The sequence below is a fragment of the Mus pahari genome, chromosome 22 (genome assembly GCF_900095145.1).
Source record: "Mus pahari chromosome 22, PAHARI_EIJ_v1.1, whole genome shotgun sequence".
Taxonomy (NCBI): domain Eukaryota; kingdom Metazoa; phylum Chordata; class Mammalia; order Rodentia; family Muridae; genus Mus; species Mus pahari.
The window spans coordinates 27,405,581-27,418,791 of NC_034611.1; the positions used below are offsets into that span (position 1 = coordinate 27,405,581).

The following is a 13,211-nucleotide window of genomic DNA, read 5'->3' on the forward strand; positions in this document are numbered from 1 at the left end:
ACAGCCAGGGCTACACAGAGAAACCCTGTCTCAAAATAAATAAATAAATAAATAAATAAATAAATAAATAAATAAATAAATAAATAATAAATGAATGAAAGAAAGAAAGAAAGAAAGAAAGAAAGAAAGAAAGAAAGAAAGAAAGAAAGAAAGAAAGAAAAACAAGCAAACAAACAAACAGACCAGGGATCAAACTTTACTACTAAAATTTACTAAACTAAATTAGTTCTCCCTTCTACTCAATTAAAATTAGTTCCTAATTTATAAGTCTATAATAAAGATTGAATAAGATGATATGTACACATACCCCAAGGTATGACTGGTAGAAATTAACTACCAGGTAAATTCAGTGAATAAACATGCACATATTTGCTATTCCCTTCCTGTCTCCTTAGCTGCCTTTAATTCAATAAATAAGTATCCACACATTTACCATTATTTCTTTTCTGTGTCTTTAGCTGTCTTTCTCACCTGACAGTAAGTTCCTAAAATGTGGGAATGGTGTTCTATCTCATTTTCCTATCTATCCTTGGAATTCAAGGATATTCAAGAAATGTTTGTAGGAGAGAATAGCTGGCTCAGGATTATCTTTCTTTGAGTAATTCTTGCACTACATGTAATATTCTTTTTTCAGTGCTCTTCTTGGTTCTACATAAAATTGCAGAATTGTTGATCAGACGAGGTAAATTATGACAAAGAATACTAGCATCTGAGTAAAGCCTCCTCTAAGACTATCATTTAGGACAGGATTTAGATGTAATTAGCATACCGTTCCTAAGGTAAGCTTCCCCTGAAGAAATGCCTTCTGCATAGTAAGCAGGCTTGAAAGAGAGAAGGAATTAAATAGGATGACATTTTAAAAAGTAAGTGCCTAATTGTCACTAGTAAACAGACTGAGCCTCATAAGGCTGATGGTGCCAAATTTACTTAGCACTCAAAAGAACAGGGATTTTAAAATGGCTAAATGCCACTTCCCTTTAATCAAGCATTTTTAGCTGTGTTTACATTTATTCAATCATGGAATTATAGACTCTGAAAGGAAAGGTATAAATGTGAAAAAAAAAAAAAACAAACCCTCCTGGTTTGTGGAAGAATGCAGTATTTTAATTTAGCAGCTTGGCATGTGAGTTGTACCCATGCGTCTGTATCAGGGCTTTGACGGAAGTGACTGATTTTACTCACTTTCTTGGCACAAAATTTATAAGACCACCAATGAAACCTGTCTGTGTCTACCTATGGATCAATAATCCGTTCTTCTTCGTGGTACAAATCATATGTTGCACATATCTCAATATATTTCTATGAAAATTACTGTGTGTATGTGGGTAAAGGTATAACCAAAGTTGGGGGAGAGGGACTAGGAACTGAGTTGACTGGAAAATTGGGGGAAATGATGTAGTACATGTGTGATGTATATGTGTGTTCATGTTTATATGCAACCATGTGTGCATCTACATGTGTATATCTGTGTGTGTGTCTGTATGTGTGTGCATGTGTTTGTCTATAGTGGGTACCTTTGTGTATTTCTATGTGTGTGTGTGTGTGTGTGTCTGTTTGTGAGTCTTTGTTTATGTCTCTGTGTGTATATCTGTATATGTATATTGAGGCCAAAGGTTAATGTCAGGTGTCTTTCCTCAGTTGCTTTCCACCTTTATTTTATAAGACAGAGTCTCTCACTAAACAGGAAGACCATAGATTTGGCCACACTGGCTAGCCACTGAGTGTTAGAGATTTGCCCATCACTACCCACATACACACAGCACTTAGTCACAAGCTACTGTGACCACCAACTCAGGTTTTCACACTTGTGTGACAGGCATTTTACCAGATGGGCCATCTAAAAAGCCCCAACTAATTGATCTTTAACATTACTTGGGAACAATTAAAAACTTCCGTACTAAAATGCATGAATGGTTAGAGGATAAATATTGGTAGACAATGACACTGCTTCTGAATGCCCAAGTTCTAATATTTAAATCAATTAACAGTTTATAAGAAACTACTTCCTATCTGTTACTGAAATATATGTGTGCACACGTGCATGTGTGTGTGTACGTGCGCACACACTAAAATTGCTAAAATACTAGAATAAATCATTTTAGGTCTCACTGTTAAAGAGTCTTTCTACCTCCGTAGTGCATACTACACATAGATGTACCTACCGAGCACCTACTGGGGTTAGACCCTGTCAGGAACTGAGAAATCAAAGGTCAAAGATATGTGCCTAATGGTTTACAAAGCTCAAGCATGAAGAAGAAACAAACAAAAGAAATACAGTGAACTTCTATATTGTATTAACACAGGCCATCCTGATGGATAGTTGGTAATAACTATACCCTTCCACCTTTGCAATACAGAAAACATGATCTGGGCTCCAAGAACAAATTCAGGACAGATGTTCAAGAGGGAACCTGACTCATTTGAAGAACTGTGAGATAGAGAAGGATAAGACAGGAAGACAGAAAAAGCAGAGCCTGGTGAACAATAAAAAGGAATTTGAGGGTTTTTTTTTTTCTGAAAATCATGCAGTGTCATACAATTTGACATAAATACAAATTAAGCGCTCCAATTTGGGGAGACTATTGTCTGGCATTGTGTAATCTCTAAGGAGAAACAGCACTTAAGTCAGGGAAACCACTGCCAAAAGAGAGACTGAACTGTCTTGGGGAGATTGGAGAATGATCCAAAGTTTGGCTTTACTGAGTACAATTCCTATATGCGATGTTAGGGGAGGAGGTAGAGATTTGGTGTGGTGGTCTTTGAAACTACAAACATGAATGAGATTTTTTTTCAAGATGTAAATATAATAAGAGAACATGACAACATTTTGAGGTATGCTGCATTTTTAATGACCAGGTGATAGGTTCAAAAGAGACACCCAAATGCAGGACCTCAAGCAACTCAAGCAGGTAGACCAAAAGTGGCATTTCTGCTCCCTTGGAAGAGAAAGTCATGAAAACCAAGGAGACCAGAAAACGCCGAACGTTCGAAAACCCTTACCCTTCTCTTCGTGTCTCTGTCTCTCCATCTATTCAATGTTTACTAAGTTCTTAGACTGTTTCAGACACTGGTTTACTCAATTGTCAAAATCAGTCCTGTCCTCAAGATTACAGTTCAGCCAGGTAGACTGGCTTTAAAGAAAATACCCAATGGAATGGCAAGATGGCATTTGACCCTCGAACCCAGGTAAGATGGTAAAGGAGAACTAACCTCACAAGCTTGTCTTATGATCTACACACATACACACAGATGCACACAGATACACACACACACACAAACACATCACATAACTATATACACAATGTTAAATAGAAATTTTTAAAAAGGCCCGAGAAATATAAGTATCATATCAAAATACCTGGAGTTCTATAACACAAATGTTAAGTGTGGAAGGGTTCCTGTGTGGACTTTGCACTGTTAACTTTGTCAGTATGAAAGAAGTAGGAAGATAAATTACCACCAACTCTTTTTTTTTTTTTTTTTTTTTTTTAAAAAAAGTCAAATTAATCTTTTAATATCAATGCTAAGATAGTCTAACTTTAGAGAAAGGGCAGAAAAGTTTTCAGTATTGTAAGAGAACTGATATGACATTAGAATTTTTTTTTTTATTTTATTTATTTACATTTCAAATGCTATCCCGAAAGTTTCCCATACCCCTCCCCCCACCTCTGTNCCCCTACCCACCCACTCCCACTACTTGGCCCAGGCCTTGCCTTGTGCTAGGTCATATGGAGTTTACCACCAACTCTTATAGGTTAGGGACAACTATGAGGAGAGGAAGTAGGTTAAAGGAATATGGCTGACTCTCCTGCAACTCCTATGTTAATTAAGAGGACGACAACAAAAGGAAAGCAAAACAGCTTCCGTGTTTGCCTGTGTGTGTGTGTGTGTGTGTGTGTGTGTGTGTGTGTGTGTGTGTGTTCACTCATGATTTGGTTTGTTTTTTGGTCTGATTTTATTTTTATTTGTTTATTTGTATATCTATTTTGTATGTCTATTTGTCTTTTCATGTTTTGTTTTTTGTTTCTTGGTTTTAGGGGTGAGAAGAACATAAAATTAGGTGTATGTGGAGACAGGGGGATCTAGAAGTTACTGGGGAAAAGGAAATGGTCAAAATATACCACATAAAACTTTTTAGCTAGAAGTAAATAAATAAGTGAAATTAATGAAAAGGAGAAAAGCAACATGGGCATCTGTGTGGTTTTAAAATGCAAAATGCTAGAGCTGCATTATAGGCTGAGGTTGAAGAAAACTAGTAGAGAGAAATAACTATTAAAAAAGTAAAAAGTAATAAATAAAATTTCTGAACCTAATGAAAATCCAAATGTATTCTAGGTAGATTCAAACGAACTGAAGAGGAACTACAGGAGTTCTACAAAGTTTCAGGTAGGTGACTCACAAATAGGTCCAGAAGGGTTTAAGCAGAACCATTTTCACATTAAGTCTCATTGCTACAGGTATGTTGTCTTCCTGTAACAAGCATCATACAGACCTGATGGTGTTTTATTAGGCAGCAGCAAGTACTCCTGATAGTCTATTCTCCATACTTCATATTACATCCATTCCCTTAGATCTGCAAATTTGGTGTTAAATGTGTACAAGCCAAAGCCAGGGAATTCTAAGATACATTGCAATTAGGGAAAGTGGGATATACCTTTTATTGTCAACAGAACTCTAGTTTCCAATTCTTGTGCTGTGGTGGTGTAAAGTTTGCAAAATTATTTCTATTCCTTCCTGTACTTCATATAAGAAAAGTAAACGAACTGGAAGAAGCAGTTATTTAGACAATAGAGCATCTTTCTTTTCTAAGATAAAACATGCTCTTATCTCATATACTTTTCTCTTAATCTGTCTTCAAATTGAAAAAATAGGCAGATATAAGATCACTTAAGGTTACCATTTCATGACTCCAGCCTCCCCTGCCATGAACACTAACTTAGTTCCTCAAAGTAGTACACTCAAATATTGTTAGCTGCCCCCCTCTCTCACTCCCCCACCCCCCCACACATACACATCAAACTATAGGGCCCAAATCCCATTCAATTCTTTTATTTCCAATGAACTTTTTTCCACTTTGACATTGATAACAGATCTATAATGTTTGAATAAATTGTACAGACATAAAGAGTATTCTTTGTAAAATCCACAGAACTCTGAATACTTTTATGGAATTTGGAGATATGTAAAATCCATTTGTGCTTATAAACATGAAACTGTACATTTATTTATTTATTTATTCATTTATTTATTTATTTATTCATTTATTTTTGGTCACTCCTTTTGAATTCCCTTAGCACAGCCCACCTGTCTTAGAACATTGCAGTATAGTTAATTTTTTATTACAGTTATTTCCATTTGTTTAGTGTATGCATGCACAAACACACACACCAAGACACATGTGTGGAGGTCAGAGGACAGCCTAGAGGACTCAGAACTCTCCCTCCACCCTATGGGTCCAGGCATCAAAACCTGATCCTCAGACTTTGTGACAAGCGCCTTCACCTACTGAGCCATCTCACAAGCCTGACAGGATAGTTATTTTTGCCCTTGATTATTATATCATTAGATTAATCCTTATAAGTAGAAATAATCTTACTGTTTCCATACTAAAATGTTTTACAAAGTCCTAGTTACAGAATTTAAAGTTAATCCATACTTAATGCAATTTCCTACAATTCAGCAGGGAATTATCTGTGGCTACACAAATCCACACAGAGGGAAGTTAAAATTAGAAATGACTGAGGATTACATAGAAAAATCAAGTGGTGAGTTGAGCAATCAGAGAGGATGCAAATAAAAATGTCATTGGCATTTGAGGTGAAAACCATTGGTTCTAGAGTAGCACTAGAAAAGTCAAAAGAAGGTGTCCCTACCTCCTTGTTTCAGACATTATTTTAATTAATGTCCTATTCATGTCTCAACTTATAATGAGGATCAATATGTGCAGGGTAAAGGGCTGATGATATGTGTAATTTCTAAGCCAACACATATTGAGGGTCATTGGCTTATGACAACTAATCTGGTTAAATAAGTAAATGATAGTTCTAGTCAATAGTTGTTGGCTTTGAAATTGTCACTCACTTCTCAAAACTTTCTACATCATATATGTGGTCTTACAGCATGTTCCTGTAACATGTAGTTTTGTCTACTCCACTTTGTGTTCCTGGCCGGGTGCACACACACAAGCACGCACCTGCCCAGGAGCTCTCTCAGATCCACAGATGAAATACACACATTAGCTTATTTTTAATATGCTTTTTAGTTCAACAGCCAGGCAATTCTAAACAGTTTCCTAATCAAAGCATCAGAACCAACTCCCTACATGTTCTTAACTGCTCTTTATTATCTCACGATAGTTTAGATTTTTTAATGTAGTGCTTAATAGGCTGTGTAAATTTAATGAAAACAATTATTTTATTTTTAAAACGTCACTTCTTATTGCAGTCAAGGAAGTCTATAAGGGATTAGAGAGACAGATCAGAGGCTAGGAACACTTGCTTCTCTTGCAGAGGACCCAAATTCAGTTTCTAGGACCCGTGTCAAGCAGATCACAACCTCCTATAACTGTAGCTTCAGGGTATGCAATGCCCTCTTCTACACACACACACACACACACACACACACATGAGAGAGAGAGAGAGAAAGAGAAGTATATATATGCAAAATATACAAAAGTAGACAAAATTATGTTGATTCCTAAGGAGTGCCATTTAATTACAAAGGTATAAGAATAATGTAAATGTATGAAAAGTTTTAAAATGAATATTTTAGCCATATCATGGTGCTTTCCAGTACTTTTTTTTTTCAATCTGAGATGCTGATCCATTTTAAAACAGAGTTTATTTCTTTCTCTGTTTTAGCCTGTGAAGACATTAATAGACTTAATTAAGAGTCTCTAATAGAAACTTTCATAGCAGGTAGTTGGTAGCAAAACAACCCAAAGAAGACAGTGGTAGAAATCACCAAGAAACCTAGATGAACCAGAACTATATAATCCATACTGAGCACTGAAGGAATAGCTGGACTGTAAAGCAATGTCATTGCGATGAATTTACAAGAATGTCAAACAAAATCAAAGCTAGATTTGATTTGTATTCCAGGACCTCATGTTTCCAGGCTGTCGAAATCTGTTTTAACATTAGCATTTGCATCATCACTGAACTATATGGGACATGAAAAATCTGAACAAAGTTGATGAGTAAGGAGAGCTCAGACATATGAAAGTGAAAGAGAAATGTATGGCCATAGACCAGTATATTAGTTTGATACTAGTTTGTAAACTGGTACCCCTGTTTTTATGATATTAATGTCTTTACATGGCATCATATAAGTGAAAGCAATCTTGGCTTAAGTAGTAAATAATTAATTATAGCTCGACAACTTTCACATACTGTTGTAGTTGAATGTGAAATATCTCCTGTAGACTCACACTTGGTCCCTAGATAGATAGTATTTGAAGGTTGTAGAGCCTTTAAAACGTGAAACCTTGCTGGAGAAATTTTCTCACTAGGGGCCAATTTGAGACTTTATAACCCCTAGGCCACTATTTCCTTCCTATTCACTCTAGACATCCTGAGTCCAAATGGAGTGTGACAACCATCTTTATGTTTCTGTCCCCATGCCTTCCCTGCCTAGACCATGTCCTCTCCACTGTGATAAACTATATCCCCCTAGATCCATAAGCTAAAATTCATTCATCCTTAGGTTACCTTGCAGGAGATTTTATCACAGCAACAGAAAAGTAGCTTGCACATATATATGGGTACAAATCCAAGCATAGAGAGGCAGGCAAACTCCACAGAAATGTGAATATGTTCTTTCAACAGACGGATGTGGCATCTCTACTGCCATTCGAAGTTCTCTACATCTTCTTTGGAGTTAATCCAATATTCAGAGCAAATCGGATATTAAAGGTAAAGAAACTATATTCAGCTGGTTTCTCCTTCTGCTAATGAAAATCTTGAAGCAAATGTAGATATCCTATAATTAACAGTGCTCAACGCATTCTAAACAGCTCTCCATTTCTCTGTCTTCATCAGTACTATATTTTGGTGAATAATGCCATTGATTCTACAGCTGGAAATGACTACTTACAGCAGGCAGATCTTACAAACAAGTATTTTTATAATCCAAAATGGAACACTTTGGTAGGTCTAAAGATGACTAGAATTACAAATAAATAATTTATATTTTTTATTTTTTCTCTGCAACCTGTTTTATCAGAGATTTTCTGAATGTCTAAAATATCAGGCGATCAAAAGAAGCAACAAACAAACAAAAAGCAGTTAAATTTCCTGAGGCCCTGGTGGCAATCTACATAACAATTTACCTGGAAAACAAAGAATATTTTCTGTGTAATAATATGCAAAGAAGCTCAAGATAAATTGCTAAGGAATATGGGGGAAAGCTAGATAAAAAATACTTTACAGAACAACATTAAATTATATAAACCAGAAAGAAAAACTATCCAATTTTCTAAATTGAAATAAATTACTAAATACTGCAAATGCTTTTCAAAAACTAATTAAAGCAGTTGCCTAGGATGAAAAGGAAAACCAGGATGAATAGAGGTGGGAAGAAAGACAAAATTTTGAAGTGATGTATTTAATATTGATTTTGAAATATTTAGTGCCAATTCAAAATATCCTAAGACATACATATTTAATAAACTCAGATTTGCTGGGTAACATACAAACTAGTGCAAATCTGAGCGAGTGTTGACATACATCTTTAAGAATAGCAGTAGTTAAGAGTACTGACTGCTCTTGCAGGATCCAGTTTCAGTTCCCAGCATCCACATGCCAGCCAACCATGGTCTGCATCTCTATTTCTTGGGGATCTGGCACCCTCTCCTGTCAGCTATGAGCATCATATGTGGAGCAAACATACATGCAGGTAAAACATCTATACACACATATCTTTAAAAATTGAGAAAAATGAATAAATCTCAAATTTTTGAAAGAATGCTAATGATAACTTGAACTTCAAAAAACAACCCTCTTAAAAGTAACTCGATATACATTATACATTTTAATTGTGCATGTTTTGCATCTTGGGAAAACATGTTGATTATATTTCCAGCATAATCTAGCAGCCATGATGGATCCTACAATGGTTGCCATGGCTAACCTTGCTACACACTGTTATTAAACTTTCCTTCCTTTATCTATCTTATTCCTCCCAACAATTTCATGTTATCACTGAAGAAGATGAGAATCAGCATAGTGGGGAAGCCTGTCCACCCACACTGATGATGTTGCCATTATTTATTTTACTGCAGATTATTTGCTATAATATTGCCAGATATAGATCAGGCACATAAATCATTTTTCCTCTGCTTATGATTATTCTAAGTTTAAAGAATAGTGATCCTGTATTCCCATATACCCAAGAAAACTCTAGGGGGTCCTGGTATGATTTTGGAAAATGAGTGTAAATTGAGGCAGAACAGTCTAGCATCAGACTACCAACTCGTCAAACTTAGACTCACATAGGAAAGTTGCAGGAGGCATGTGTTCAGAACTGATTTCCAAAAAGACTCAGATTCTTGTGGAATTTGGAGTTCAAATGGCTTTTTAGTGAAAGCTTATAAAATATTCCCTTTTAGACCCCATCCCTGAATCCATGTTAGAGAGCTCTCTAGAGCCAGCATTTTAATATAGAATATTATAGAAGTCAACACTGATTTTTCTCTAGCTGAATAGTCCTATCTTTCAGTTATTTATAAAGGTGTTATTTGTATAGATGATTCTCTAAGGTAATATTATATACCTGTCTCCAACTTATAAATGGGAAAAATACGTGTTATGAACACAAAATTTCTCTATGAAAATATTAGTTTTAAAACATTGTCCTTTCAGGAAACTTGTAGTAAGAGCCAAATAAACAAGTTATCAAAAATTGTGCTTAACACAACCTGAGCTTTTGAAGGATATTTTCAGGAATACTGGGGTAACAAATACTTCTGTATATTTCTACCTTAAGAGGAAATATTATTGTTTCATATATAATATGAATGTGTTATACATAATAATAACCTATTATGTGTAATTTATTTAATCTAAAGGCTCAGCAGTCACATATAAATTGGGTGATAATTTGGAGTAAGTAGTGGCCAAGGACTCCCATCTATAAGATCTTCCCTTTCTAAACACATTCAGCACATTAATGCACACCTACACACACTTTTTTCATGATATCATTTTTAGGTAAGGAGCCAGGCAAGTAAAAGACATTTCCAGAACCACATCAACACTGGTGTTAGCATTTTGCTCTGGGATTCGTGGTGATTCCATGGTCATATTCTGTGCCCTATCTCCTATAGAAATGAAGGAATAAGGAGAGGATGCAATAGGAGTACCTCAAGGAAATGAGAGCTAAGACGAAACTAGGAATAAAAGAAAATATACAACATTTGTCACTCTGGGCATTTGTTACCTCGCTCAGTATTTTTCTCTAGTTCCATTCCGTTACCTGAAAATGTCACGATTTCATTTTTCCTTACAGCTGAGTAAATATCCTATGTATGCATCAGCACATTTAACAAGCTTGAGGGAAACAGCAACTCTGTTTCAATTAGATCACATGAAGCCGTTGAACCTATGGATAGCACAGAACACATCCTCTTCTAATGTTTAGTGGACTCTACATTTTAAAAATATATAGAGATTTACGGCCTTTTCCTTAAAAACAAAGTTACTGTTAACAACGATATATTTTTATTCTTTTATTTATGTTTTAGAAGTATGATTTTAACCATTGTAGAGTAGTCTTTTACTATATGCATTAGAAAGAAACCCATTGATCTTATAACCCAGGTCTCTCAGAGACCAGTCTTCACAGGAGAGCAAGCAGGCCACAGAAACAACAGAGCTTCTTAGACAGGGTCCCTTTGGGCCTTCATCCACAGCCAGGAGGCAGAGCTGAGCCCTAGACCTCATGCACCTTCCCACCAGAGGAGAGTGGACCTCCCGGGAGGGATCTGACTCTGAGGCTCAGGCCAGATCACCATCTTGTATCCCGGGTGTCTCAGAGATCAGCTTGCAATCCCACCAACAATGGAGGAGTGTTCCTCTTTCTCCACATCCTCCTCAGCATTGGCTGTCATCTGAGTTTTTAATCTTAGCCATTCTGACTGGTGTGAGGTGTGAGGTGGAAAGCTTCTGTAAGGCAAAGGACACTGTCAATAAGACAAAAAGGACACCAACAGATTGGGAAAACATCTTTACCAAGCATAAATCCAATAGGGGACTAATATCCAATATGTATAAAGAACTCGAGAAGGTGGATTCCAGAAAACCAAATAACCCTATTAAAAAATGGGGTACAGAGATAAACAAAGACCTCTCAACTGAGGAATACTGAGTGGCTGACAAGCACTTGAAAAAATGTTGAACATCCTTAATCATCTAGGAGCTGCAAATCAAAACAATCCTGAGATTCCACCTCACACCAGTCAGAATGGCTAAGATCAAAAACTCACATGACAGCAGATGCTGGCGAGGATGTGGAAAAAAAGGAACACTCCTCCATTGTTGGTGGGATTGCAAGCTGGTACAAACACCCTGGAAATCAGTCTGGCCATTCCTCAGAAAATTGGACATAGTACTACCAGAGGATCCAGCAATACCTCTCCTGGGCATATACCTAGAAGATGTTCCAACTTGTAATAAGGACACATGTGATCTTCAGCCAGGAAGCAGAGTTGAGACCCAGACCCCTAGGCACTTTCCCCTCCAAAGGAGAGGCAGCCGCCAGGGAGGGCTCTGTGCACTGGACCAGGTGAGAACTCCATCCTGTATCCCAGGTCCCAAAGAGACCAGTCTGCACAAGAGAGCACATGGCCAGAAGAAGCAACATAGTTTGTGAGACAGGGTCCCTTTTGGGCCTTCATCTTCAGTCAGGAGGCAGAACTGAGCTCCAGAACTCTGTGTACTTACCTGCAGAAAGAAAGAAAGAAAGAAAGAAAGAAAGAAAGAAAGAAAGAAAGAAAGAAAGAAAGAAAGAAAGAAAGAAAGAAAGAAAGAAAACAGAAGAAAATAATTCTTCAACAAACCTAAAAGAAGACAACCAAAAGAACAGAATCCCAACTCTAACAACTGGAAGCAATACTTACTTTTCCTTAATATCTCTTAATATTAATGGACTCAATTCCCCAATAAAATGGCATAGACTAACAAACTGGCTACACAAACAGGACCCAACATTTTGCTGCTTACAGGAAACCAACCTCAGGGAAAAAAACAGACACTACCTCAGAGTGAAAGACTGGAAAACAATTTTCCAGGCAAATGGTCCGAAGAAACAAGCTGGAGTAGCCATTCTAATATTGAAGAAAATCAACTTCTAACCCAAAGTTAACAAAAAAAGACAAGGAGGGGCAATTCAAACTCATCAAAGGTAAAATCTTCCAAGATGAACTCTCAATTCTGAATATCTATGCTCCAAATGCAAGGGCAGTCACATTCATTAAAGAAACTTTAATAAAGCTNAAAGCACATATTGCACCTCACACAATAATAGTGAGAGATTTCAACACCCTATTCTCACCAATGAACAGATCCTGAAAACACAAACTAAACAGAGACACATTTAAACTAACAGAAGTTATGTAAAAAAATGGATTTAACAGATATCTACAGAGCATTTATTCTAAAAGGATATACCTTCTTCTCAGCACCACATGATACCTTCTCCAAAATTGACCATATAATTGGTTACAAAACAGNCCTCAACAGATACAAGAAGACTGAAATTATCCCATGCATCCTCTCAGATTACCACAGATTAAGGCTGATCTTCAATAACAACATAAATAATAGAAATCCAACATTCACGTGGAAGCTTAACAACACTCTACTCAATGATGCCTTGGTCAAGAAAGAAATAAAGAAAGAAATTAAAGTTATTTTAGAGTTAAATGAAAATGATGCCACAACATACCCAAACTTATGGGACAGAATGAAAGCAGTCCTAAGAGGAAAACTCATAGCTCTGAGTGCTGCCAAAAAGAAACTAGAGAGAGAGCACACTTAAAAGCTCTAGAACAAAAAGAAGCAAAGATAAAAAGGCTGCCCACTTTCTCCCTACATATTCATTATGTTACTTGAAGTCCTAGCCAGAGCAATTAGACAACAAAAGGAGATCAAGGGGATACAAATTTGAAAGGAAGAAGTCAAAATATCACTATTTGCAGATGATATGATAGTATA

At 36.5% G+C, this 13,211-nt stretch overlaps 1 protein-coding gene across 1 annotated transcript in view; it reads left to right on the plus strand.

The window, feature by feature from the left end:
* Window positions 1–13,211, plus strand: part of Cngb3 (cyclic nucleotide gated channel beta 3) — a 193,970-nt gene that overhangs the window by 78,108 nt on the left and 102,651 nt on the right. The window contains exons 7-8 of the mRNA XM_021222281.1: window positions 4,336–4,386; window positions 7,827–7,913. Of these exons, the coding sequence (XP_021077940.1) occupies window positions 4,336–4,386; window positions 7,827–7,913 (138 nt within the window). The remainder of the gene's footprint in view (window positions 1–4,335; window positions 4,387–7,826; window positions 7,914–13,211) is intronic.